General features: G+C 41.4%; 1 protein-coding gene and 1 long non-coding RNA gene across 5 annotated transcripts in view; one reads left to right on the top strand and one right to left on the bottom strand.

Moving 5' to 3' along the window:
- The window catches only part of LRRC8B (leucine rich repeat containing 8 VRAC subunit B), a 67,907-nt gene extending 56,611 nt beyond the window's left edge, over positions 1-11,296 (top strand). For all 4 annotated transcript variants that reach the window (XM_072754670.1, XM_072754671.1, XM_072754672.1 and 1 more), the window contains one exon: positions 6,522-11,296. In XM_072754670.1, the coding sequence (XP_072610771.1) occupies positions 6,522-6,794 (273 nt within the window). In that variant the 3' untranslated portion in view covers positions 6,795-11,296. The remainder of the gene's footprint in view (positions 1-6,521) is intronic.
- On the bottom strand, positions 115-21,130 carry LOC140598381 (uncharacterized). The gene is made up of 3 exons (XR_012000782.1): positions 20,718-21,130; positions 20,440-20,581; positions 115-232 (listed from the first exon to the last, which is right to left on the bottom strand). It is a non-coding gene; the product is annotated as an uncharacterized lncRNA (long non-coding RNA).
- Between the last annotated feature and the right edge of the window lie 6,338 nt (positions 21,131-27,468).

Genomic DNA, 27,468 nt, shown 5'->3' with positions numbered 1-27,468 from the left:
TGAAGGCAGTTTATGGCCAAAGTAGAATGATATCTTAGCCTGAGTTGTCTCAGAAGTCTGATAACCAGCAGTTGCCAAGCATCCCAGAGCCACAACAAGGACCTTTGAATGGGTGAAGAACACTCTCCTCAGAACTGTGAAGAGACTTATTTAATCAGGATATGGAGAAAGTGGAACTCACTCAGAAGACAGCAGCCAGAGAGATGAAAAGTTCTCCGGTGGAATAGTTAACCTAAAGATGGGAAGTATTGGGAAAGGAAGAGAAAAAGAATAGTTCACAATACTGGTCTTTAAATATTTGGAAGACTTAATCTTCTTGCAGGTAACCATGAATCTTAGAACCAGGACAAGCAAGGGAAAGATTTCCCATATTTCCCAAAAAGCTGCCTCAAAATTAAACCTTTGAGAAGGGTGAAGTGATTTCTTATTAATTAAACTGTCTGGATATAGATTGTCAACCACTTGGTAGGAGTGTTGTTAAAGGGAATCAAGGATTCAAGTTTCAGTTTCAGGGTTCCTTCTAACTTTGAGATTCTTAAGATTCTATGAGATAGACCAAAATATTTTTTTAATTAGAAAATAAAACATGAAATTGGATGTGTAAATATTTAGATACGCATATACTAAAAAATGTGAGTTGATTCATCCATTTTGAATAAAACATGGTAAAGCTTCCTGAAAGGAGAGCTTTTATTTTTTTATTATTTTATATTTTTTTATAAATTTGTTTTTTATTGGTGTTCAATTTGCCAACATATAGAATAACACCCAGTGTTCATCCTGTCAAGTGCCCACCTCAGTGCCTGTCACCCAGTCACCCCCACCCCCTTCCCACCTCCCCTTCCACCACCCCTAGTTCGTTTCCCAGAGTTAGGAGTCTTTCATGTTCTGTCTCCCTTTCTGATACTTCCCACTCATTTTTTCTCCTTTCCCCTTTGTTCCCTTTCACTACTTTTTATATTCCCCAAATGAATGAGATCATATAATGTTTGTCCTTCTCCGATTGACTTATTTCACTCAGCATAATACCCTCCTGTTTGAAAGGAGAGCTTTTAAAATACTCTTCTAAAGAGTTGGGCAGTATACTAGGTTCATGGATGGATGCAACAAACGCTCTCTGTGGTTAAGGAGAAGAGACATTCATTGACAGGATGTTGTGTCTCATTATCACAGAAAATCCTGCAGAATCAAGCTTAGAAAACAAGCGTAAAGTTAGATAACCAAAAGGTGTTTTTAGCACGAAAAACAAAATGGTGAGGGTATCCTGCCATTGACCATCAGGGGCACAGTGCTTCCCCTGAAAATTGGATACTCCTGCTACTGCAGCCCTTGCCCTCCTATAAAATAAGTTCTTCATGGTTTCTGCTGCTTTATGACACTAGCCCCAATTTAAAGTCCAAGTCTGAGCACCTGATTGGCAGAGCTTATGAACACCCACCCCACATTCAAGCTGTAAGGGGATCTGGGAAGACTGGAATCTGATGTTGTCAGTTCCTCCAATGGGAAGTGGACTCTGCTTCCCACCAAGAGTCCCACCACCAAGATAAGGTAGGAAATTCTCCAAACATTGAAGATAGTGGGCATCCCCCAAATGACAGACATTCACAGAGGGCACTCTAGAGTTTCTTCCACAGGGTAGTAATAGATGTTATCACACAAAACACTAAACATTTATTTTTTAACTCTTTTTTAAGATTATTTATTTATTCATGACAGAGAGAGGCAGAGACATAGGCAGAGGGAGAAGCAGGCTCCCTGTGGGGAGCCTGATGCAGTATTTGATCCCAAGACCCCGGGATCACCACCTGAGCCAAAGGCAGATGCTCAACCACTGAGCCACCCAGGTGCCCCCCTAAACATTTATTTTTATCATAGTTTTTGCTGCAGGATTCCTTAGAGCCTTTAGTATTTGAATATACATTGTGCTTCTCCAAGAGGGGGGTATGATATGCAATGTTTGCCAAATAGATTTGAGCAAGATGTTCTTTTTTTTTTTTTTAAAGATTATATTTTTAAGTAATCTCTACACCCAGTGTGGGGCCCAAACGTACAACCCCTAGATCAGGAGTCATATGCTCTACTGACTGAGCCAGCCAGGCACCCAAAATGTTCTTTTTTTTTATAGTAACTCTTGAGAGGAGTGTTCCTAAGACTCTGGGGGTTTTGGAAATGTAGAAGGATAGAGGTCATGTGCAGAGGATTGCAACAAGCATACCCAGATGTAATAAGAGATGAGAGCATTTAGAAGGTGGGTCGGAATGGAGAATGCCTTGAAGACTGCCAGTCAAGTTCAGATTTGAGTTCACTAGATAGTAGCTGGGGTCAGACTTGAGCTTGAAAGTGATACTTAGCATGAACTGGTACCTTCAAAGGACGCTCTAATTGTAACCCATTTAGAAGGGTTGGGAGATTACAATCAAGAAATAAAACCCCTTTAAAAAGTTTAATCAGTTATGATTTTGAAGTAGGACTATAAATTCAAAACAAGATCTAAAGATTTACATCTGAAAGGAACACCACGGGCAATCAAGTCAGCAAACTGCAGCCTGATCCCACCCAGGGCCTGAGCTAAGAATGTTTTTAAAATTTTTATACAGCCCCGACCTAAGAATGATCTTCTAAATTTTTTAATGATTAAGGAAAAAAATGTTTAAATAACATTCTGTCTCACATGAAAACTCTATGAAATTCAAATCTCAGGATCCATGACTAAATTCCATTGTTCTCATTCGTGAGCCTATATTATAAAAAAATTATACTCAACCATTATTATATTTTGAATTTCCTCATTTAAAAATGTAGGAAATTTTTTCTCTCTTAATTGTATAAGTACCTACATAATATTTCCAGTTTTACTTCTTAACCCACAAAGCCTAAAATAATTACTATCCTACACATTTAGAGAAAAACTTTTCCAACCTCTGCTCTAGTAACTGCCTTCATACTGATACTGACACTGATGCTCAGAGTGATTTGCCTGAAGTCTGAAGCTTCCTGGCATGAATCTGGGATGGAACCCAAGTGATCCGACTCCCACTCTGGCACTCCCTCTACTGCATCTCAGATGCGTCAAGGCAAATGCTGTTACGCGGGAAGCAGTGGTGTGTGTGGATGGACGTGGGAGACGGGAGAGGAGGAGGAAGCCTCTCTATGCCAGTACCAAAGTGTAATTCGATTATGATGGTATCGAATGTGATGGAGAAGCATAGGAAAGGGGGAGGACTTAATAGTTTCACTCAAATCTTAAAAACCATTCCAATTTACACCTAGGTCTTCCAACTTCTACATTTGTGCATTTAATGTGTTTCTTTTATTGACTCAAAGACTTCTAGCTGGAAGTAGAAATTCCTTCTAAAGATCATTTATGTGATGGAGCTTGTTTTTGACATCACTACTACTACTTAGAAATGGAAATATTCATTTTTGTTTCCTGAAATGAATGGCTTTTATGGATTTGCTTAGCATGTACTGAGATGATGTGTTCAACAGCTAGGAAAAAAGGGAAATCTGACATTGAGACAGATTCTGAAGCAAGGTCTCAGCCTCTGGAAACAGGAGTATTTCATTATCAGATGTCAGCAATACATATAGGAGGAGGACCATCCTTCCTTAGATGTTCTGGGGGCTTTACTACAATTTGTTCAAGATATTTTGTTGTCAGAGAATTCTAGGATGTAGCATTAGTTTCTCTCTTTTTTTCAGTTTGATAGCTTGTTGTATGTATAACTTATAATTTATTCTGTAAAATCATTCTGCATATGAAGTGTATCAACTCCTTGATAGCCTGCAAACATTTCTTTTGATTTTTAAAAAATAAATCAGTAGTCCATTAGGGTCATTTTTTCCTTTTTGGGGGGTGTATATCATATTGTCTAAGAAAAAGCATGTTAAATTAATTCAGAATAAATAAATGCTATCTAAAATTTTATTAAATGTATCAGCCTGGGCAAAATGTTTTTTTTTTTTTTTTTAAATGTTTTTGATATTCTTGTAATATAGCTTCAGGGTAAACTATTTTTAAAGGTTTAAGTAGATTTTTCAGAATAGAAATGCTGAATTGAAGGAAAGTCTTGCGTCCCTACCACAGTTCCCCAGCCTTCTTTAACATAATTGAATTCAGGCAGGTGAAGAAAGGTTTTGTGCCTCAGCTGGGTGCTGACTCTGAAAGAAAGTCCCTGAGATGGACACTTGGCACTCAGGAAGTAGAACCGAACCACTGAGCACAGCCCTTGACTCACTTTCATGACAGCAGCACAGCTGAGGGACCCTGGGGGCTTGCTCCCCTTGCCTCATGAAACCCCTCTCCTGTCTTAGGGGGCTGAGAAGTTGCTAAAATCCCAACTTTGGAAATTTGAAAGAAGTTTGGTGAACACATGGTAGTGTTGATAGACAGGAGAATGATGGCAAGGGCTTCAGGGTTTTCACCCAGTTGGAAAGGAGTCCAATTAAGCAAGGTCCTTGCTGGGCATCTGGAGGCTATCTGAAGTAAGGAGATGGAGCAGTCCCTGCTACAGTCCCTGCTACTGTCCCTCCTTCCCAGCGCCCATGACAGACTAATTATTGATTTAATTGTTTAGTATTTCTCAGTGCGCCAGTGCCGCTCAAATGGGGGCACTTTTGCCTCCCAAGAGACATTTGTCTGGAGACATGTTTGATTATCACAGCTGAGAAGAGGCATAGCACTGGCATCTAGAAGGCAGAGGCCAGGGATGCTGCCAAACAGTCTACAATACACAGGGCCCCCCACAAAAGGAATGATCTCACCCAAAATTTCAACAGTGCCAACGTCGAGAAACCCTGCATTAGACCATGGTTCTCGAAGACCCATCTGTCTATCAGCACTTTATCCTCAACACCTAGCTGGGAGCCTGGCATGAAAGGAGGCTGTCTGTCTGCATTTACTGAATCAAGATGAGCCGTCTGTCTGCATTTACTGAATCAAGATGAGCCAAGCCTACCCTCTTTTTCTCAACTGGCCTCCCCGAGTCATTGCTTAGACACTAATAGGCACTCTCAGGGTTGAGCTTGGGTTGCACAGGATGGATTATTTACTCTACTTGCACGTCACTGACTGTACTTCTGAGCTGCAGGCGTATGACCAGAAGAGGTTGCATGAGAAAGGGGTTACATTTCTCCTGTTCTCTTATCTCTCTGCCATGGCTCCATATCGAAATCTACATAGTTATGGTTTTGTATCTGCATTCGAGAAGGGAACGAAATAGAAGGGTCAATACTTTTCCTTTGCTCCTACCCAGTATTTTGGTGTACAAGGAGGAGCTTTATTGAATGCCATACTTAGCAATGGTGATCATTTGATTTATTTCCTAGGATAGCCATACCGAGTGTATGTGTGGACGATGGAAGAGAGAGGAATTTCAAATATAATGAGCACTCCTGAATGCAGTTTGACTATTTTTTAGTTTGTATAATGTCTATCTTTGAGGAATAGTTCTGGATGGCCCTGGAAATTCCAGCAGAGAGCTGGCTCAGTGGGACTGTGTTAGCCCATCAGAGGTGCAGGCTGAGCTCTTGAGTGCCCCTTTCATCCCTGTGTCTAACAAAGCCCCATCCTGAACCAAGAAGCCTGCACTATTTCACAGTTGCAAAGATACCCTCTGTGCCGCATTATAGATTGGCCTGCGTGCTGTCCAGCACCGCCCAGTACAAACTCCCCTCTCAGTGGCATGACAAGAGTTGAGGATGCTGGCTCTCAGCTCTTCCGTGGATGTCTTTTCCAATCAACTTTCACAGATGCACTGTGGCTCGCTTAGAAATTCACGGGCAACCGACCGACCACATGGGGGAGCAGCTCCTTTGAGCAGCTGGAGGAGTTGACCTAATTTCAGGCTATTTATCATATTTTAAATTATTTCTCTGTGATACATGATTTAATTGAAACTGCCAGAGGGCAGGAAGAAGGGTAAATACTCACAGAAGTGCATATGTAGAGGGAAATGAAATGTGTGCGTCTATATGATCATATCTTCTTGTCTGTGCTTCTGTCGAATTTTTTCTTTTCATAGAATGAAAAGAAACCCTTAGAAATAGCCTTGTGTCTGTACTCACAATGTTTTTGAGGATATTTCTCATTACACTACACAGTAACTCTTTATGAGGACTCTTGAGAACAATTTACTTCTGATCCTCAGCCTCAAGAATAATCACGATTTTCCTAAAATACTGTTGTTGCTGCTTTTTATCCTAGGGGCAATGAGTAGGTGACTAATTAGGTTGTGTTTGAGAATTGCTTGTTGGAATGCCCTGAATCAAATCTTTTACCCACCCACGTATACAACAAGAGTTTAGGGGTGCTTGGGGGCATCAGTACCCACGTCAAGTCAGGACATTCTTAGGTTTCCTTTTTCTTTTCCATCCCCTTCACATTTATCATCATTGTTCTCCGTATTCCTGTAAATGATCAGAAGTGTCTGTGGGAAAAGGTAGGGGTATAAATAAGTAAATGCATTGTCGTAGGCCATAGAAAACCAGTTTCACTGACTGCTTTCTTTTCCCCTTTCCAGATTGAGATGCTACCAGATGGGCTGTTTCAGTGCAAAAAGCTGCAGTGTTTACTTTTGGGGAAAAATAGCCTGATGAGTTTATCCCCTCACGTGGGTGAGCTGTCGAACCTTACTCATCTGGAGCTCATTGGTAATTACCTGGAAACACTTCCTCCTGAACTGGAAGGCTGTCCATCCCTAAAGCGGAGCTGTCTGATTGTAGAGGAGAACTTGCTCAACACTCTTCCTCTCCCTGTGACAGAACGTTTGCAGACGTGCTTAGATAAATGCTGATCCAGAGAGAAAATTTTTAAAAGTGTGCCCCCGGGGCTTTAAACGAGAACTAAAGTTTCCTACATTATAAAGATGAAAAATGGGTAATAATTATGACTTGACTATAACCCAATGTCTTGAAAGCAACTCAAGTGTCTAGCCCTAAATTAAACAGGTAAAAAAGTGTTAACACTGAACTAAAGTTTTGTGAATAACTGATCTTTAACTTATTAAGATGTGAGACGTACTCTTCGAGGGTGACATGGGGGACATGAAATTACTGAATCTCCGCCTTGCGGTTTTTACCTTGAAGATGCGATATCCCTTCATGTCCTTCCCCCAGTCCCCAGTACTTACTTATTTGCACACTTGTTTTAACTGGCTTCTTCCTGTTTTGATATTTATCACCTAGACCATAAATTCATCAGTATGTCCTTGATGTATACTCAACACTGTCTTTGATCTATGGTCTTAAATATTTTTAGGCAGGGTGTACATTGTGCTTCACAGAATTCCTTCTTGGCTTGATTTTATTTCCTGTCCCAGCCCACTCGAGTCTTCCTTCACCTTGTTTTCTCTTAACAATGGCGAATCCTAACAAAAGCCCCCAAACGAGGGTGAACCCTGAGAAAAGTGCCTGCCTTTGGCCCTTCCATAGAAAAGAACAGGGTACTTAGGACAGGTCACCCTCGGGGCATCCTGAAAATTACTCCTATTTCCTAAAATTAATTCAGACGTATCAGCAGAGCCTTTTTTATTTGCTAATAATTTTTCTATTAAATGTAAAACATATACTTTCCATGGCATAATCTTGGATTCAAAATCTGTGAAAATAATTTTTGTAAGGTACAGAGAACACATGCATTTCTTTAAGAATTCACTGTTAATATACTTGGTTTTGGCTGCTCTCGAGTCGCATATTTGTGTGCATCCTGCTCCAGAATGTTTTTCTACTCTGCAACTAATTACTTTTGGATAACAAAAGCCTTGTGTTTCTGCCCTAAAATATTTGGGGGGTTTCCTTATAAGAGGATGGCCACATCATCTACCTCTCTCTTCCCTAGTTGCTGTGCTATTGTACGGGTACAATTAATTACTTCAAAAACTGTGATGGAGGGGAGAGGTACAGATTTGAATCCTTAAAGTTGATTTCAAAAACACTTGGAGAAATTAAGGCTTAAAGCAAAATACTTTTCTTCAAAATCTGCATGATCTCTAGATATGATTATAATGTAAAACACTCCACCTCGATTCAGTATTTAAGAATTCTCAAAGCTCACAAAGAAGTATATCCATTTAACTGAAATTCATCTCATGCCTTTGTCTAACTTCCCTGGAATACATTTTGCTCTCTCTCTCTCTCTTTTTTTTAATAAAGAGCTTTGTGTTTAGCCTTCTATTATCATGCATATTGTAAAATGAATAAAATCAATGGATTCATTTTGCGGAAATGTACATTCTTACCATGTTTTTCTCTAATGGGTCTAGGCATTATGATGCCTGTCTCATTTTGGATGTTAACTATGAAGTAACCTATTAACTGCATCTAGACAAAACTGGAAAACATTATGGGTGAATACTGTAAGCATGGAATTGTGATGTGTGATATGTTGTTTCTTGCTCTGCCCCTCCCAGAAAGATGAAAGTGAGTCTTTAAATGATAGCAAAATGTAGCTCCCCTCACCTACCACACACCCCTGAACTGACACTCAGAGAAAGTAATTGCTTGTGTCAAATGTAAATTGAATAATATGAGCTATAAAACTGTAAACACCAAAAGCTGCCTAAAACATTATTTTTATTCTGAAGGAGAAAGAACAGTGTAAAAATGTTAATTCTTACCAAAACTTGCCTTTAGTCAGAACATTCAAGTTCTCAGGGACCCAGGCATAACTGATGAAACTTTCTTCTAGGACTTTAGAAAACACATTCTGACTATATCTTGGGTTTTTGTTATTTCCATTTTTTTAATGTAAGTTAATGGCCATTTTAATGTTTCACAATAAAATTGTCATGTGTACTGATTGCAGTGTTGGGTAGGATTTATCTTAAGTTTTTGGAATATGGAATACAATGCGTGGAGAGGTATTTAAATGCTTGTGGCCATATATTAGCCATCGTTTCTCTGAAAAACTCCACCCCCCTCCATAAAGAAGAGTTTTCAAAACAGATTTCAGATTTGCTGCCATTCTCACAAACTAGAACTTCTCCACAGCTAGGCACACTGGTTGTGTTCACCCGCAAAAGTCATTAACTAAATCTTCCTTATCGCTTCTCTCAATTTCTGGAAGCATATTACTTACCATCAGGATCAATAATGAATATTGTAAGCTGCTTTCCAAACACTAGGGTATAGTTACTGGTACAAATCTTATTCCTTGATGCCATAGTCTTTAGATTTCTGTTTTACTTCAATCTTACACACCAGTGTTTAGGTAGCTTTTGAAATAACATAGCCTCGATGCAATGAACTCTGAGACCACCACTTGACATTTGAAAATGTGGTGTTTGATGCCACCTTTACTGCATTGTTGGAGCAGATCTTCATTTTGCAAGTGTTCATATCCATTTAAGAGGATTTTCAATGAGGAAAATGCAGTTTATTCAATTATGCACTTCAGTTGGCATATGATTTCCAAGAATGCATAGTTCATTTTCCAAAAAAAAAATACATGGGGATGTTGTTCAGAACAAAGTTGATGACTTATGCTAGCAATGGCATAGGTTCGTTTTAATTGCATACGCACACAGACACACACAGATGAGCTTTTGCACACATAGAGACACACGCACCATAGGCAGTTTTGAGCACTGCTGGTAAGGTATGGTGTTCTCTCCCTAACCTACATTAGGATACATCTGTGTGGCACACAGATACTGTGTTTTCATTCTTCATCCTCAGTCTTAATTTTTCTCCCTGGATGTCACCATACTTCACTATCACTTAACAAATGTTTGTGTTAAACAGGGTAAATAGAGATCCGTAGGCTCTCAGCGCTGTGGCGTGGCTTCAGTTTGTGTGGTAAGCTTACTACTGTGCTGTGGTAAGCTGCAGTGAGTTATCTGCATAATATTATTGTTTGAGAGTGACAATATTTGTTTCTGTTCTTCCTGTGTTTCATGATTCAAATTTTGTATGTTTAAGTAGAATATTGCATAATGATGGGTTCAGAAACCATTAAAATAATCAAACAGTTATTCTGTGGGTTTAGAGCTTTATTTCCTTGTGTTTTCAATAAAACGCTCCTTCCATCTTCACATTCTCTTAGCATCATCCTAACTGCATAGGTATGTTGCTTCCCCTCTCTACTCACTCACCTCCTTAAAGTTGGTCAGCACTTGTATAGAACAGAATAGATTTGTGCTAAAGAACTCGCAGTGATACTTGAGCATGTATTTATTTGGGGGGAAGCCAGGGCCTTTAATGAGGCCTAATTGAGTAGTTCCATTTTACCCATCCCTGCAGTATTTAGAGCTGATTGATTCCATGATTTCTCATCCCTACCAAAAGCATGAGAATATAACTGTAAGTCCACTTTGTTTCCAGGAACTGTATATCGCATCAAAATCTGTGTTCATTTCTTTCTGGAAACAAGAGGAAGGCCGATGGGAGGGGGAGGAGCTACTTTGTATCCTCGTTTGAATTATGAAGACATTATATACGTGAAATGGTATAAACTCATGACTGTTGGAAAATGTCCTGGATATAATTATTTCTTATCTTCAGTTGAATGTGAAAGCAGTGAAAACCTGCAGACCTGTTTAATTGGTTTCTTCCTGTTTCTGGTCCATCACTCTTACATCCACTGGGAACTATCTGCTCAGTACCTTTGGTAATGGACAACATTCTCCTCAACTTTTATTTTAATATGAACAATTTCATCAACACTAAAGTGTTAACACCGACTATATGAGCTGAAGTACTGAGTTGAGATAGCTTCCAGTTGAACTTAATTCATGTTTAAGTGTTGCATTTGATTTGTATAATACACCACTGCTGAGAAAAAAAAATTATGAATGCCTCCTGCATGTTCTATATTATCTCTAACAGAGATGGTGCAATTTAAAAAATATAAAGGGGCATAGAATTAGAATGGATATGTTTGTGCATATGCGTGTTGTATGTAAACCTAAATATTTATGTTTAAATATTTTTAAAGCTCCTCAAATGTTTCACTCTGTGTGAAATAATGGGCCAATCTTGGGTAGAGACATTTTCTTTGGTTAGCTTCACGGTGAGAGCTGGCATTTGTTATTTTATCTTTGTCACATATTTTGAAACATGTACATAACCGGGTTTTGCTTCTGGTAATGAATTATTAGAAAACATAAGATTTTTTTTTTGTAAGTTGAATATTTCTGGCCCTCAGGTTTACCATGTAAATCTGCATTTTGGTGGTGAATCCCTTTGCCTGAGATTCAGTGGTTTTTGGTAACCTTTACTGTTTTAAAGTACCTTTTGTGTAAAACAAAGATTCAATTTTTATAACAAATGGCAAATAAAAACAGATTAAATGTTGGAAGAAGTTGACTGTACTGATTTGTCCCTGTGCTGTTGTATGGTTATATCATTCACCAGATCAATTTTAGATTTACGTGTGAATCTCATAACAAGAGTTGGAGTTTTCAAAATATGCTACAATGATCCCAAAATAACAAGCCCCCCAAAAAGCTGGATTGATCCTAGACAACGATCTTTCTAAATAGGTCAGTCTCTCCAGTGGTGCTCATCCTTGGGGACTGATGCTCACAAAGCACCCCAGTTCTCCCTCTCTTCTTTGCTCTCATTTCTCCATGCACTGTTAGTTTAGCACGAACACTAATATGGACCAGATCAATAAAAAGTAAAGAACTGCAAGACAAAATTTTAAGAAGCTTTAGTAGGGGATCCTTGGGTGGCTCAGTGGTTGAGCATCTGCTTTCGGCCCAGGGCCTGATCCTGGAGTCCTGGGATCGAGTCCCACACCGGGCTCCCTGCATGGAGCCTGCTTCTCCCTCTGCCTGTGTCTCTACCTCTTTCTCTCTGTCTCTCATGAATAAATAAATAAAATCTTTTTTTTTTTTAATAAGCTTTAGTAAAGGGGGGAAATGGAATTATTGGGGGAAATAAGCATATGATAGTTCCTTCTGGAGACAAGACTTTCTTCTCTGTCTCCCTCTCAAGCTCATACCCACCCCCCAGCCCCCCAACTTACCCTTTCAGGAGCACATTAGAAAGCTGATAAAAGACTCCTCTCTGCTGGAGGACAGAACTCGATGTAAACTGAAGCAGATTGTGAAGGAAAGTGATGCTGCTGACACCAGATGGCCGGATTTTACCCTGGAAATGCGGTACTTCGAGAAAGGCGCGGGCCCACCTCGAAGCTTTGGGAGACCTGCTGAGGGAAGGAGGCCAGCGTCTGACATAAGACCTCAGCAGCCATTCGGGGACTGCCAGGGCCTCCAGGGCAGTGACCGGGCATGCAGAAGCCACATTCTTCGGCATTCCCTTCCACGCTGCAACCTGCCTTTCCAGCATGCGGTGAGGGAGGGGAGAGGCTGTGCCCCTGCTATTGCGGACCCGCTCCCCTTCTCCTGGGGTCCTCTCAAATACTGCAGCCTCTGTCCCCCCCCTTCCCCCGGGGGCTCTGCAGAAAAGCTGGTTATCCAGAAGCACAGAGGCACACCTTGAACTCGAGCCCTCTGTTCACAAAAGAAGATAGATCTGATGCCAAAGAAAGATGAGAAAGAAAAAATTCATTTTCTAAAACGCATATTCTTCGTTTTTTTTTTTTTTTTTTTTTAATTACAGTCTCTTCACCCTGTGTCGCCTCCTCATCCTCTGGACTAACTAGAATCATAAGTCCTGCCTCCCAAATACCAATGATTCTGTAGGACTGCCTGTGTGCTACTCAGAAGCTTTTCAGATTATTTCTTAAAGTAAACACCTTAAATTTTGTTTGCCTTTTTACACATGCCTATTGTTTGTGCGAGTACGGCCTGCCACACACCGTTTTTTACTCTCTGCCTCCCTCTGCTGCTGAGCTGAGAGTAAGTCATATAGAAGTTGACTGGCTTCTACTTCCTCCCCTTTTATTCTGTTTCTCCTTGCCTTGCCTTTATCAAAGGCAGCCCCCCAAGGTAAGCTCTTGACAATTCAAGGGCCCCCACTTAATCCCAGTGACTCCATCTCAAATGAGATGCACTTGGAAAGCCTCATGCAGAGCCCGACACCAGGACCAGACCAGGCATGTGGGGGCCCTGGGCAGGTAAGAATTTGGCACCTTTTAAAAACCTGCTCCGAATATTCAATATGCATTTGGTAGAGATAAGGGAATTGATCTTCCATTAGTAAAAGTCATGAACTTTGGGGGCCCTTGAGTGGCTCAGTCAATTGAGCACCCAACTCTTGATTTCAGTTCGGGTCATGATCTCAGGGTTGTGAGATTAGGCTCCAAGCTCAGCATGAAGTCTGCTTGTCCCTCTCCTTTTCCTCCTCCCCTAGCTCTCTCTTCTCTTTCTCTCTTTTAAATAAATAAAATCTATAAAAATTTAAAAAGCATAAACTTTTGTGTCCCTAATTATTCCCTTCTCCCAAAACAAGACTCTCAAGAGTAAGGTAGGGACAGCTGGAGGCAGGAGTTGTAGGGCCAATGAGAGTTCTCAAGGCTCATAGCATTTCTGTCAGACACCCGGGGTGAGAATCTCCTCCCAGGCCCCCTGAGGAGGCCTGGCAGCTGCTGGGGTTCACCTCTCCTTTTTCCCCTTGCAAGTGCTGAAGCACCTTACTCTCCTGGCCCCCACCCTCTCTCCCTTTCCAGATCTCTCTCCCTCCCTCTTCCTCTACCCCTCCTCTGGTTGTGCTATTTAGCATTTTCCTAATTACATACTCCATGCTTACATGTCCTCACCCATTACTAAATGCCATCTTTGAGAATATTAAGTCATACTAAGAATGACATTTTAGCTTGTGCTCACCAGAATAAGTGTCTTTTGCTTAACAAGATGCTCCCCTCCTGAAAGGTGGTTTCTTACCATAATTTCAAATTCCAAATAAGAGACTTCTTCAATATACAGAATGGGAGTAAGACCAATTTGTATTCCTTAGGCTGGTAACCTAAAGAATTGCATATGGAAACCTGACTTAACTGGTCCCCTAATTCCAATTAGTTCATTGGTATTAGTTCTGTGTAAATTAGTACCTGAGGCAAATGTTTAGACCCCAGGAGAACCAAATGCCCCCTGTGTGAGTGGCGTCTCCTAGCCTTTGCCTGAACCGGGTTTGGATTCACACCCTTGTCTTGCTGTTTCTATAGTGCTTCCCAGGGAAACCACCTAGATCATTGTGGGGAGAAGAGAAAAAACAAAGTCCTGTCACCCTTTTCACAATAGACGGAGCCAGTCTCTGGCAATTGCTCTGTGAAAAGGAAAAGGCTGAAGAAGCAGCCAAGTGGAGGAGAATTGACTCAGTCTGCATCAAGCGGCTCGAGGAAAGCTTCCCAGGCTTGTGATACCTGGGCATCATCAGTACATCATGAACCACGTTAATGATTTCAAACTGAGAAAAGATAAAAATCTAATTATTTTGTCCATGCTCCTTCAGCTTGGTGTCCACGCCGAAGGGGAAATAGCCTAGTGGAACAGAGCAATAATGTTATTTAGCACCTGCCACATGCCACGTACGTAGCAGGCTCTTATTCTGTGCTAGCTCGATCCATCCGATGGTCTTATTTGGTGTGTTATTCCTATTTTACAGATGGGAAGACAGACTTGAAAATGGTAACATTTTCCAAGGTCTCATGACTGTTCAGAAGAGGAATCCTATTCCACCTACAGGTCTGCAAAGCCTGTTCCTACAGAGTTGTAGGTAAAGAGCACTTGACCTCAGCACTGTGTCCTCTTGGGCCCCCCGTGGAATTTGAAGTCTCACAGATGAGGCTCTGGTTTTCAGAGCTCACTGCTCTCTTCCCTTCACTGTAAGCCCCTTGCTTCCTCCTGCTCCAGGTCTGTCCTACTTGTTTTCTCCTGAGCCAATGAGTCACTTCCTGTCCATTTCATTTGCTCCCTCATTCCCAAATGTAATTCTAGAATTTTAGAACTTTCCAGCTGGAAGGAACCACGTAGACTTTTCTGAAGAAAACCTAACTGGTTCGTTTGAGATCACAGACCCACTGTCTGAGGGAGCTGGCACCTAGCTGTTTGTCCCCTCCGTTGGGTATTCTTTGCATTCTGTGGGCTGGTCCTCAGAAGCACTGAAAATCTGTATTTAACCAGAGTGGAAGGGCTGAGATTAGCACCCAGGCCACCTCCCTAACTCCAGTCCTGTGCCTCTGCTAACAAGCTGCATTCATCTGAGCTGCGTCTTGCATCTTGATAACAACCCCTCCCTGTGCACAGTGCATTACTGGGCGCTAAGCACTTTAGGTTCCTGTCCCCATTTCACCTACAAGAAAACTAGACTCCAAAATAGACATCTTCAATAGTCACCATATTGAGCATCTGCCATAGACTTTATAAATAACCTTAATGCTTAGAACATACTAAGATAGGCATTATCTCCACTTTAAATGGAAAAAGAAATAGGTCCAGGCAAGTTAAATGACCTATTAGGTTCTATAAGAGATTGCCTAGGTTTGGGCGGAGCCAGGTTTTGAACTGGGGACTCTGTAGCACTAAATCTCCACTTGTTCTATAGTGCACACTGTCATGGTCGTATGGCAAGGGTTGTGAGTACAGCTGAGGATTTCGGCATCTAATACGATTTTCTATCCTTTATGATGTACGGGCTCTGAATAATCTGGAAAAAGATTGGCATACATACACGCACATGCACAGACACAGCTTCAAACACCCTTTAGTGTAAATATAAAACTTCATCCAAAGCGCGAATGTATTTTTAAATGTGGTTATTTTTGAAAGATGCTGTTTTTATTTAAATGTCCTAACCTAAACCCTGAGCACATTTGCAATCATTAGAAGAACGGCATGCCATTGTGAATTTTGAGTCCTGTGGGAGATGTTGGATAAAGACCCTCATCCCGTTAAGAGGAGTTGTTAACATTTTGGTTTTTGTTTCAAGGTACAGATGAGGCTCACAGTCAGTTTGGGTCTTACAACAGAATTGCAGTTTAACTCTCCGAGAGTCCTGGTTTATTATAAGGAAATGCTGGCAACATTTTAGACTTGCAAAATGACTACCAATCAGAGTGCAGGCTAAATTCGTTCTGCTGATTTAGACATTTGGAGGAGCGGGTTATGCTGTCCTTATTGAATTCATGCCATGCTCCAGATAAGAAGCTGTGTTTCTCACCCCAAGCTGATGGTGTGTCCCTCCCTGGCTTTGCCTTTTAGCTGAGTGCACAGCTGAACATGGAAAAAAGCCTTAACCCAAGCAAAGAACCCACTCCCTAAAGCACTGATTCCCTTGGCATTTGCCTTTGGCCTCTTCAGAATGCCTGCCTTTCAAGGCAAGGGGCATGTCGGGTCAGCTGTCTCCGGAGTCCGTGCACACAGTGGGACTACAGCGCTTACATGGTGCCTGTCCTCCACTCTCCACTGAGCTCTGCTAAGGAAGGGAAGCTTACTTACCAGGCAACTTTGTGCAATCACATTAGTTGTTTTTATATTCTTCTAGAAGATGAAAGAAATTAGCCCTTTTTTTTTTTTTCTGGTGGTAAGTCTAATTCCTCCAGCTTAGAAAAGAGGCTCCATGGGGAATTTTTTTTTGCGAGGATGGAAATGAGCCAGATGGCTTGGGTGCTGCCTCGGCATAACCAGCGGAGACCCTGGCTGGGCCCATGCCTGAAATATGTGTAGGGAAATAAGACATTTCTCCCTCAGGGTGAGCTGTGACTCGGGGAATCTGGTGGTGCTGAGGATGCTGGAGGCTGGCTCATCAGGGGAGAGGATGTGGGATCCCTGTGACTTCTGGAATTTAGCATCTGCCCTCAGGATGGCATTTCCAGCATGATTTGCATATATCAGCATGCTCAGGGGCCGGGCCTAACTGAGCCTAATGAGAGGGTGAACTGAGGTGTTCCCTAGGGTGCCTGCGACTCTACTGTTCTGATCTACATGGAATGCTCAGTGAGTAGGAAGTGTTGATTAGGGTTAATATTAATTTTCTTAAGAGTTTGAGTACATCATACATTTATTTTTGAGCTTTTGAAATGACTCATTTTTATGGCATATGAATAAGACTTTTATTCACTAAAGGACCTAAAGCATAATAGCAAGCGAAGGAGGTTGGGATTATTTTAAAGCGCTCCCTGCCATGCCTCCGCACCAGGAGGGCCTTCACCACGCTCAGGCTACAGTTCCCAGTAATGACAAATGTCCTGAGGTTGCACAGGTGAAGAGGTGTCCTGTGAGGTACTTGACCCTCTTGGGCTTTAGTCCCAAAGCCGGAAATCTGAGCTAACCCATCACCACTGGCACTGAGCCCAGAGTCTGACTTGGGGCCCATGGATACCTCCAAGTTTTCAGTTCTCAGGTTTCTGTTCCATGGGGCTCTGGGCCTCAGTGTCCAAGCAGCAGACACGCTCAGTGGGAGAGCGGTACCTCTGGTCTTAGTTGGGCTGGGACATGTCGGCTTCTCCCTGCATTTAGGGTACAGCTCCAACCGGCTGCCAGCTCCCACACCAAATCGTGTGGCCGTCGGCCTCACCGGCCCTGTGGTGGGCTGTCCTGGAGCTGTGTGCTGTGGACCTCTCCTCTGTCCCCTGGTGCCCAGCTCAGAACTGTTCCAGGGCTGGGCTTGGGCTCCCTTGTGTCTCAAAGAAGAGAAAGCAAGATCATTGTCCTACACAGGCGGCCAAGCAGCAGGCTACCGGGAAGGCGCTGAGCTCCACCCTGGCTTGGAGTCCTCTCTCCACCAGTCACACTTATATCTCTGAGCCTCAGTTTCCTCTTCCATAAAATGTGAGCTCTAGTCTACAAATATCAAGTGTCTGCTCCTACCCTGCTGCTGCCCTAAGTGTTGAGGATTCAGTGGGATCAACGGGGACAAGACAAACAGGGCCCCATCTTCATGGAAGCATGACTTTAGGAGGATTCCATGAGATTATCTAAAATGCTGAGCCTCCTGTCTGACCCTAGTAGGTGCTCTCTTCGGGTTAGCTCTGATTACTTTTCCTCCAAATATGGTAGAAACTCTTAAAACCAGCCCTTTCCCACCTCGATCTTGCATATGTATTCTTTGCCTAGAAGGCTCTTCCTTGCTCCCTTGGCCTAGCTAACTCCTGTTCATCCAGTTCTTGAGGTAAAACGTCACTTCATCAGTATAGCGGCTCCCAACCAGGTCCATGTTCAGGGTCCCCTGTCGTGTGTTCTCATTGCAACTGACACTCTACTTTGAGGTATCCATCACTTCAGTGACTTACTTGTTAAATGTCTGTGTTCCTGACTAGATTGTAAAACTGGTGTGGACAGCATCCATAGCTACCAGAAGTCTTGGCTCCTGGCTTTGAGATGCTCGACAAGTATCTGACCATCTGACTGGCTGACATGTGAATGAGATGTTCTCTTCCAAATGAAAAAAGTATCCTGGATCAGAAAAAGGAGAACCTCATCCATCAGGAGCACATGGGCCCTTTCTTTCCTCCCTCTCTTCTCTGGCCAAGAGATGGCTGAAAAAACAGGCCTTGCCCTAGGCAGCACCTACACATCCCTGGAGGCAATTGGGTAGCCAAGTCACAGTGAAGAGGATGGTATGTTGGGTTGCCCATTGGTAACAGGATTTATCCATCACCACTCAGGCTGCTGCTGAGAACAGGGCAGTAGGAGTCTCTTTTGGGACCATGTACCGTGGTCACACCATTAGCTGCCCCCACCCACAGCCAGGCAGTGTGATTTAAAGGAAAAAGCCTTGTCTCTGTAACCAGATAGAAGCTTGAACAAATTAAATCCAGCGCCACATGGCCAGAATGATAGCATAAATGTAACTGTGTTGACTTTTCACTGTCAGGCGGTATGAAAGGTGTCCCCAGCCTCAGTACACTGAGAGAGACTTCCGCAAACACAGTCGTTTACGTGTGACTCACTGCAAATGTTAATGTTCTTGCCCTTTTGGGCCCTGTGGGATTTAACACAGCAGTGATGTGACCTGACCCCAGTGGTTTTCTTTTGGCCAGAATCCAAATGCTCTGGGCAGTGCTGGACTTCCCACATGCATTCCTGCAAGCCCATCGTATGGAACTACATGGCAGTCCTCTTTACCAGGCCTTTCTTCAACTTCCATGTGTCTTTGCCCACGCTGTTCTCTCCACCAGAAGTTCCTTCCATCCATGGAAATATGGAATAGTATCTGTCATCTATCTACCCGTCATCATCTATCTGTGTATCTGTCAAGACTACATTTATTCTTCAAGACGAAGATGAAATATCATTTTGTCTCCAACACCTTCTCCTACCACTTTCCTTCTCCGAAATTGTAGTTAGGTGCTTTTATTCTGAATAACTATGTAATGAGTTTAATTATAGATTCCCTCCTCACTAAACTGATGACAGAAACCAAATCTTGTTCCTTTTTTTTTTTTTTAAATCCCCTTCAACAAGTACAGTGTGTCGCATGTTGCAGGTGCAGAATAAGTAAATGGCAGAAAGCCAGGCATCGGCAAACTGTGTCATGGGGCCAGTGGGTTAGCCAGGATGCCTAACTGCAGAAACTACTAGTGGGTACTTTTGTGGATGGACTGTGAAAACGATAAAGTCATTGAAGGCTTGTGGGCAAAGAAACAGCGTAAGGAAGTAGAACATTGGGTACAGTATTTTAAGGTGCAATGCGTCTGCTGAAATTAAAGGATGAACATCTTACGCCCGTTCTACAGATGAGAAAACTAAGGCTCGAGGAAGTTAAATGTTTTACCAAAACACACAGAGCTAGTAAGCAAAGCAATCTGCTTTAGTGGATCTGATTTCAGATCTGATTCTAGACGCTATGCAAAAACTCAACCAAATCTGGAAACGCTCCCTTGAACTTGGGTGCTCCTTCAGCACTTGACTCTACCTCTAATTCTGTATCATAGTGAAATAAAGTCCAGCATTGCACGCCCTAAACCTCGGGCACCCCACCCCATCACAGAAATCTCAATCGCACATACACGCAATTCTCTGACTTCAGGCTGAATTTTAGGGTCGAACACATCTGAAAATGTCTGTGTGGTTCAGAGTGAACTCTGAAATGAAAAGTTCCCACCCAAACCACTGAATAACATCCTGTTGTTTTCATCAAATCTATGCAGTAACTCCTTTGATTTGGCTTTCGTTTGGAATAATCTGTCCATTGCCATTTTTCTGAAACATTCAGAACAAGATACAATCTCATTATGGTCGGCTACATAGAGTGGACCTTTCAGAGCATAAAGAAACATCTGTCCTCCATCTGCAGTGCCTAGAAAATAGGGCTTTCAATGGAGTACATTGTAGGACGCTAACGCTTTTTAAAAGGCAAAAGATCCATTTCTGCTAAAATCTCAGTAAATGTGTCTAACAGAGTATTTTCATCTTACAAACTGTTTTCCAAAGAGCATTTCAAAGAGCAGAGGGTTTACGAGCATAATCTCTAGGTTCAGCCAGACCTGGTTCAAATACTTGTTCTGTCATAGACTAGCTGCGTGATCTGGAAGAGTGACTTAGGCCTGATGATTTTAAGTTTTTCTGGGACATAAAATAGAATCATAATACCTACCCGAGGCGATACTGTTTTCAAAGAGATGGGCCACAGCAGAGCACGAAGTAAACACCAGTTCTTGTTTCTGCTTTGTTCCTGCTGTTGTTCATACCAGGGGCAGAACGGCCTGATTTCTGCTGCAGTTGAAAGAACACGGCATCTGGAACGAGAAGACCTGAATTTGCACCTCACCTCGGCCCCGCTTACTAGGTGTGTGACCTTGGGGAAATCACGGAATCCTTCTCCACTCAGCTCCCTCATCTGTAAAACAAGGAAAATAAAAATAGCTAACTCACCGGTAAGGATCATGAGGTGCAAATGAGGTGGTTTATGTGAATTCACTTTGCCAGCTGCTAAGCTGTGTGTGTGTGGACTTGTTATTGTTAGTATTGTGGACTGAATGTTTGTGTCACCTCAAAATGCAAATGTTAAAACCTTAACCTCCAGTGTGATGATATTAGGAGGTGGGGCCTTCTAAGGTAATTAGGTGAAGTCATGAGGGTGGGGCCTCCAAGATGAGATCAGGGTCCTTAAAGAAGAGGAAGAGGGGCACCTGGCAGGCTCAGGTGGAGGACCTTGCAACTACTGATCTCGGGGTTGTGAGTTCGAGCTCCATGTTCGGTGTAGAGATTACTTAAGTAAATAAAAGCTTAAAAAAGGAAGAGGAGGAGGAAAAGCTCAGAGCTCACTCTCTTTCTCTTTCTTTCTTGTGATGGGCAGGAAGTCAGCCAGGAAGAGAGCCCTCCCCAGGAACTGAATTGGTGACACCTTGATCTTAGACTGCAAGTCTCTGCAACTGTGAGAACTCTTTACTGTTTAAGCCACTCAGTCTATGGTATTCTGTTGAAGCAGCCCAAACTGTGACAATAACACCACCAGAACTGAAGAACATACCTAGTTTTTGTTTTTTTTTTGGGGGGGGGGATGGATTTCGATTTATAAAAATCTTAGTGGAGCACCTGGGTGGCTTAGTCAGTTAGGCATCTGACTCTTCACTTCAGCTCAGGTCCTGATCTCAAGCTCGTGGAATCAAGCCCTGCATCCAGCTCCACACTCATCTCGAGTCGGCTTGAGATTCTCTCTCTCCCTCTCCTCTGCCCCTCCTCCTGCTTGCACTCTCTCTAAAATAAATAAATCTTAAAAAAAAAAAAAAAAAAAACCTAGTTATGTTCTTGAGTGATCATAAACTGACTTCCAGTTAGCCACAAAATAGGGATTCTGGGGATGGACTAAGGCAGCGCACATAAAAGTAGAATGTCTACTCTTCCAACAAAACTTCACCATCTCTGTGTCTGTATCAGACTGGGCCTCTGTGAGTACTTACAACATGGCCTGATAAGGAGTTCACATGTCTGAAGAGGTGCTGAGACAGAGAAGGGTTGTCGTCTGTGGTTTCCGCCTATTGGGTGTGGTTTCGATGTTATAACGTTAGTCAGATTTCACCTCCCACCCCCTCCTAGAGCATTTAGAGCAACTAGCAGTTCAGCCATCTCCACCCTCCTGGTTCCCTGCTCCCCTCTGTCCTTCCCAGAGGGTGGAAGTCATTGGGCCTGGGACTTTGATATCAGCCAGACTTACGTTGAATCTCGCCTCCAAAACTTTCTAGCTGTGTCACTTTGGGCAAGTCACTTACCCTTTCTACAGTTCAGTTTTTTCACTTGTAAAATGAGAGAGAATAATAACCATTATTATTCATTAATAACCATTATTAACCATTAAGTGAGATAGTACCTTTAAAATTCTTGGAGCCCTATCTGACAGTAGATAGGTACTCATCAGTTTCCCCTCCCTTTCTCTGAGCTCTCTTCTCACCCACTTCTCATTCCTTATACTTGATTATTGATACCTCTCTGGAACCCATGGTGAGGCAATTGCTAACTGTGTCAGTAGCTACTATGGTGAGCCTGCAAGAAAGTGTCCCTGGGAAACATTCATCAGTACTCCTAAACTAAAACTCCTGCCCCAAGCTTTTATGAATGCTATGGCTTTGGAATATCTCAGTTAAAACAACAGGCTCCTATGGAATATTTGTTCCTTGAGTATTTGAAAGTATGTGGTGTGTGTGTGTGTGTGTGTGTGTGTATTTAAGCTTGGATATTCACATACTATCAGGTGGATGCACAAAAACAGGCAACCCTTGCGTAAGATGAAATGAAACGGGGCCACTCATGTCAAGGGATTTTTTAATGGACCCAGGAGGCCATTAGGGAGATGGGCCTTATGCGTGTCCTCACCTGGTGGAACCATGAACTTATGAACCAGGCCAAACAGCAAATATTCCAAGGGCATATCGCAAACACCTGCACCTTCCTTTAGTAAGAGACTTATAGCTTTAGTGACCAATTATATTCAGGCAAGACTGGCTTTCTGCCACCAACACCAATCAAAGAAATTTTTTAATTTCTTTTTTCAATAAAAAATTTTTGTATACAGCATATACAGGCATTCCCTTTTGTCTTTTAAATCTTTTTGGCGGGGAAGGGAGGCGTTACTTGGGTTGCTGCCTGAATCTGTGTTTCCTGAATTGCAATTCTGAGACTTCAAATAAATGCTTTTGCTTTTATGCTAGCTCTGCCTCTTTTCTCAGTTGACATTTCCGGTGTCTGGAGACGCAGGATCTGAAGTGACACACTACCTCAACTTGGTGCTGCTGTTGGACCAGCAAGGTACCTGCTTGAACCTTTTGTGCTATGTCGTCTCCCCACAGCCCAAGCTCCTGTGCCCAGTCCTCCTGGCTCTGAACCTCCCCCTTGGTTGTGGTTCTAGCCTCTCTTCGGGTGTCATTTTGCTGCTGGCTTGTACAGAGGAGTGAAACTCCTCTGACCCAATTCTGTTAGGTAGAATTTCTCACAGGGGATTCACACATCCTTGTCTGACTCCATCCAGGACTCACAGGGGATTAACACTTTCCCATCCAGAGTTATCTGGGGAGTGCTCTACCTTTAAAATTGCAATGGTCACTTTGGAGATCCTTTGACATTCTAAAATTCATTTATTTGCATGCACAGCTAGAAAGGCATATAACCAAGTAAAATAAGTATAACCAAGCATACTTGAGTTGGTATTCGGAGGCCTCCAAGTAATCAAATGACTCAAAACTGTCTTCCTTACAATAGACTAATCCTGGCTTTCTAAAGACAACTCTGACCTTCCCCAGAGTACAAAGGAGATGGGAAAGCTTTCTGGAGCTCCTGAACCAACCACTGTCACTGCTACTTCTCTGTCTTCTTTCCCCCAACTTCTACCTATATACCCCAAAGTAGCTGTGCTTCTCATCTACAACAACCTTGAAGCCCCCCTGAATCTTCCACTCAGTCAAGTGCCCTTTGAGATAAACTCTAATGAAGGGGATTCAGGAACTCCTTGTTTCTCATCACCCCTGGACTAAAGCTAAATTGTGAGCTATTACCGAAGAATTTCCTAATACCCTTCAAGACCCTCTAGAGTTTGCTTAAAAAAAAACACCTGGTCATTCAAACTTATAAACCTAGTAATTTTGATCTCTACCAACTTACTCATATGCTTGGTAAGTGAAAGCCATTCTGGGTAAACTTGAACTTAGATCAATTTACCTTAAAGGGGCACCCTTAAAAGAGAGGAATCCACTACTGTCTACTGGGAGACAATAGAATATGTCCCTTGATTGATGTACAGAAGTTTCTTTTTTTTTTTTTTTTTTAAGATTTTATTTATTTGACAGAGAGAGAGAGAACATGCACAGGAGCTGAGGCAGAGGGAGAAGCAGACTCCCCACTGAGCAGGGAGCCCAATGTGGAGCTTGATCCCAAGACTCTGGGATCATGACCCAAGCCGAAGGCAGACACCCAACCAACTGAGCATCTCTGTATATTTGGTCTTCTAAAAGACCAGTGATTTCAAAAAACAGTTCTAAAAGGATCCTTATAACATACAAATAATAGAAAAGCCTTTAATAAAGGAATTTGGCCATCTAAGCTAGTAACCCTAACTTTGTCCATCTGCTAAAACCATAATTTGGATCCAACTATTTTTATTGAGTGCCATACCTGAGGCATGGCTAAAATTCAAAACAAAACAAAACAAAAATAAAAACGATTATGTAAAAAAAAAAAAAAAAAAACGATTACATCTCTGCATCTGCATCTGTATGCTTATATGGATGTGTTAGAGATATGTGGTATTGTTCTACTTCTGAATTGTATTGCCAAAATTAGTTCATAAAAGAGTTCTATTTAATTAGCTTAAGAAAAGTCAAGTGCTTATAAAATAAGTATTTTTTAAGATTTTATTTATTTATTCATGAGAGACACACAGAGAGAGGCAGAGACTTAGGTAGAGGGAGAAGCAGGCTCCCCAGAGGTGGAGCCTGATGTGGAACTTGATCCCAGGACCCCAAGATCACAACTGGAGCCAAAGGAAAACACTTAACCACAGAGCTACTCAGGTGCCCTAAATTTAATATTCTTAAAGTTCTCAGAAGTATAATAAAACTAAACCAAAATTTTTTCAAGTTCATATCATCTAAAATAATCTTTAATAAATAAAAGCTAATTCAAATTTGTTGGCTTAATCCTGTCTTCAGAATTATCAGCATTAAATATAATGAGATCAACCACTTTTTTTTTAAACCTGGGTTTACTAGTCAAATAAGCTCATATTATCTCTATAATACAAAATTTGTCAGCAACAGCAAAAAATGACTTAAAATGATAATTAGCTGTATAATGGTTAATCCAAGTGTAATTACTAAAAACAGGTAATTTAAATAAATATAAATAAAATCAAAGCCTATACTAAGTTTAAACTAAGTCATGGATATTCATTGAATATCTAAATTATCTTTCCAAATAAGACAAACAACAAATGCCAAACATAGGTTTATCTACTTTTGGCTTTTTAATTTAAATTTTAAAATATTATGTGAAAAATAGTTTCATAAAATGAAAAATTAAATGTACACATGGGATAGATTAAAAATAGAAAATATGTGTCAGTTTATTAAACTCTTATTTCAGCTATTTACATAGTCGTATATGTGTCTGTGCTGGGACATAAAACACACAGTATGTTTCCTGCTGTGGAAGGATCCAGCATATTAAAAAGCCATTTTTCTTAATACTGCAGTAAACTGAGCAACAGAAGGTCTACGCAGCCAGCTGAAAAGGCCAATACCCAAACCACCACCCTTTCTGTCCTGCAGACCCGTGGTAACTCCTCAAGGCCAGGCTGTAATCACTGTTTGATGGGTTCGTACTTTGTTGCCTTGTCTTTTCAGATGTACAGCCTGGCAACATTCCTTGTTTACAAGGAACTTCCCCCATTTCTTATAACTACTTGCAAGGTTAGGGATTCTGGTGGTGGTTGCCCTGGTATACACAGCTCTGTCATCAGTGTAGGAGCTGTCCCATCTTTCAAATCTTTATTCTAACTCAACTTAGAACAACTGTCCTCAGCAATAGTATGGGGATCCTGTTGCCCTTGCCTGTTCTATCATTTCCAGACTAGCAGAGCAATGTCAGGATGAGTCTGTAGACGAATAAATCTCACACTGTAATTTTCCTAGAAGTGTATGGCTTATTTTAACTATACTATGTAGAAGGAATTTATATTCATTTAATGCAATGCATAAGCAATTATACCATCCTGTAACAGCAAATCTGTTAATTATTCTGTAACAACTGCCAAACATCACTTCTTTTCTAGATAAGTTTTTAAAATTAAAAAACGACCGCTTGAGGGGCAACTGGGTGGCTCGGCCTTCAGCTCAGGTCATGATCTCAGGGTCCTGGGATGAACCCTGCTTCCAGGCTCCCTGCTCAGTGGGGAGTCTGCTTCTCCCTCTCCCTCAGTCTCTCCCCCTGCTTATGCTCATGCACACTCATGTGCACTGTCTCGCTCTCTCTCAAATAAATAAAATCATTTCAAAAAATACCCTGGTACATAATTGGAATTCAATTTTTCTCTCTGTTGAAAGGACAAAGTTTCCTAAATTATTGGATAGCTGCCCTTAATAGAAAATTGTAAACAAAGACTTTTCTTTACCATTAATATAATCTACCTAAAAACAAAGGCTCTATGTTTTGTCTTCATCAAATCTTTGTTTACTCAAGTAAACCAAGTCTTCGGGTATTGAGAGAGCTGTTTTGCTTCCAACTATGTGACCCTTTGTATTTGCCTTTGAAGTCTTTTGGTCAAATAAATACTTAAATATTGCTTTTTAATAATCTATGATTCTATTTCATCAAATGTTTAGACCTTTTGATATTTTTGACAGACTTCCCCAAATCACAGTCTAAATAAAGTCTTTTTGACCTCAAAGTAACTAAGAATTTCTCGAGGGTTTCTGGAATTTCTCAAAAGATCTGTTCCCTCTCCTTATAAAAAGAGAGATACTACATTAATTAGGATTATTTGATATGCAAATTAATGGGAAGCAATGTCAAATAAAAAATACTAAGCTTCTCTATGTTGTATTTACATAAGTATATATTATAAATGTTGTAGAAATTATATGAAATACCTAAAACTCTAATTTAAAAAACCTGTTTTCTTAATGTTTTGTTTTCCAAGTTTAAAGGATCTCCTTTTCCCCTTTGCTTTTAGCTGTCTCTAACTTACCACGATTTGGTACAATGTCTTTACAACAAAGGTCAAACATTTATTTTTTTCTCCCTACATCCAGAGTTTAAAACTCTTGTTAAATATTCTTATTTTTCATGACAAATGTATGTATTTGCATAAGTTTAATAGGAATCTGTTCCTATAAAAGGACACCCAATACTCATAGCCGTGGTTTCTTTGATCCACAGTTGACAAAAGACAACACACTTCAATGTTGGAAGGGCCTAATTGCTTCTATTAAAATAATTGTGCTTTGGTAGAGCAATCTTTTCACAGTGTGCTCTTGGGGAATGAAATCTTAAACATCACACCTGATAACTTGGAGATTTTATCTGTTAGAAAAGACATCTCTTAAAAAAAAAAAAAAGACATTTCCAAAAAGACTCCCTTTGACCCCATTGGCAAGACTCCCATCAGGTACAATTAACCAATCCTTGTGCCAGCAAA

This window comes from Vulpes vulpes, chromosome 3 (genome assembly GCF_048418805.1).
Source record: "Vulpes vulpes isolate BD-2025 chromosome 3, VulVul3, whole genome shotgun sequence".
Taxonomy (NCBI): Eukaryota; Metazoa; Chordata; class Mammalia; order Carnivora; family Canidae; genus Vulpes; species Vulpes vulpes.
Note: the sequence above shows the minus strand (reverse complement) of the source record. Positions and strands in the feature narration are given on the sequence as shown.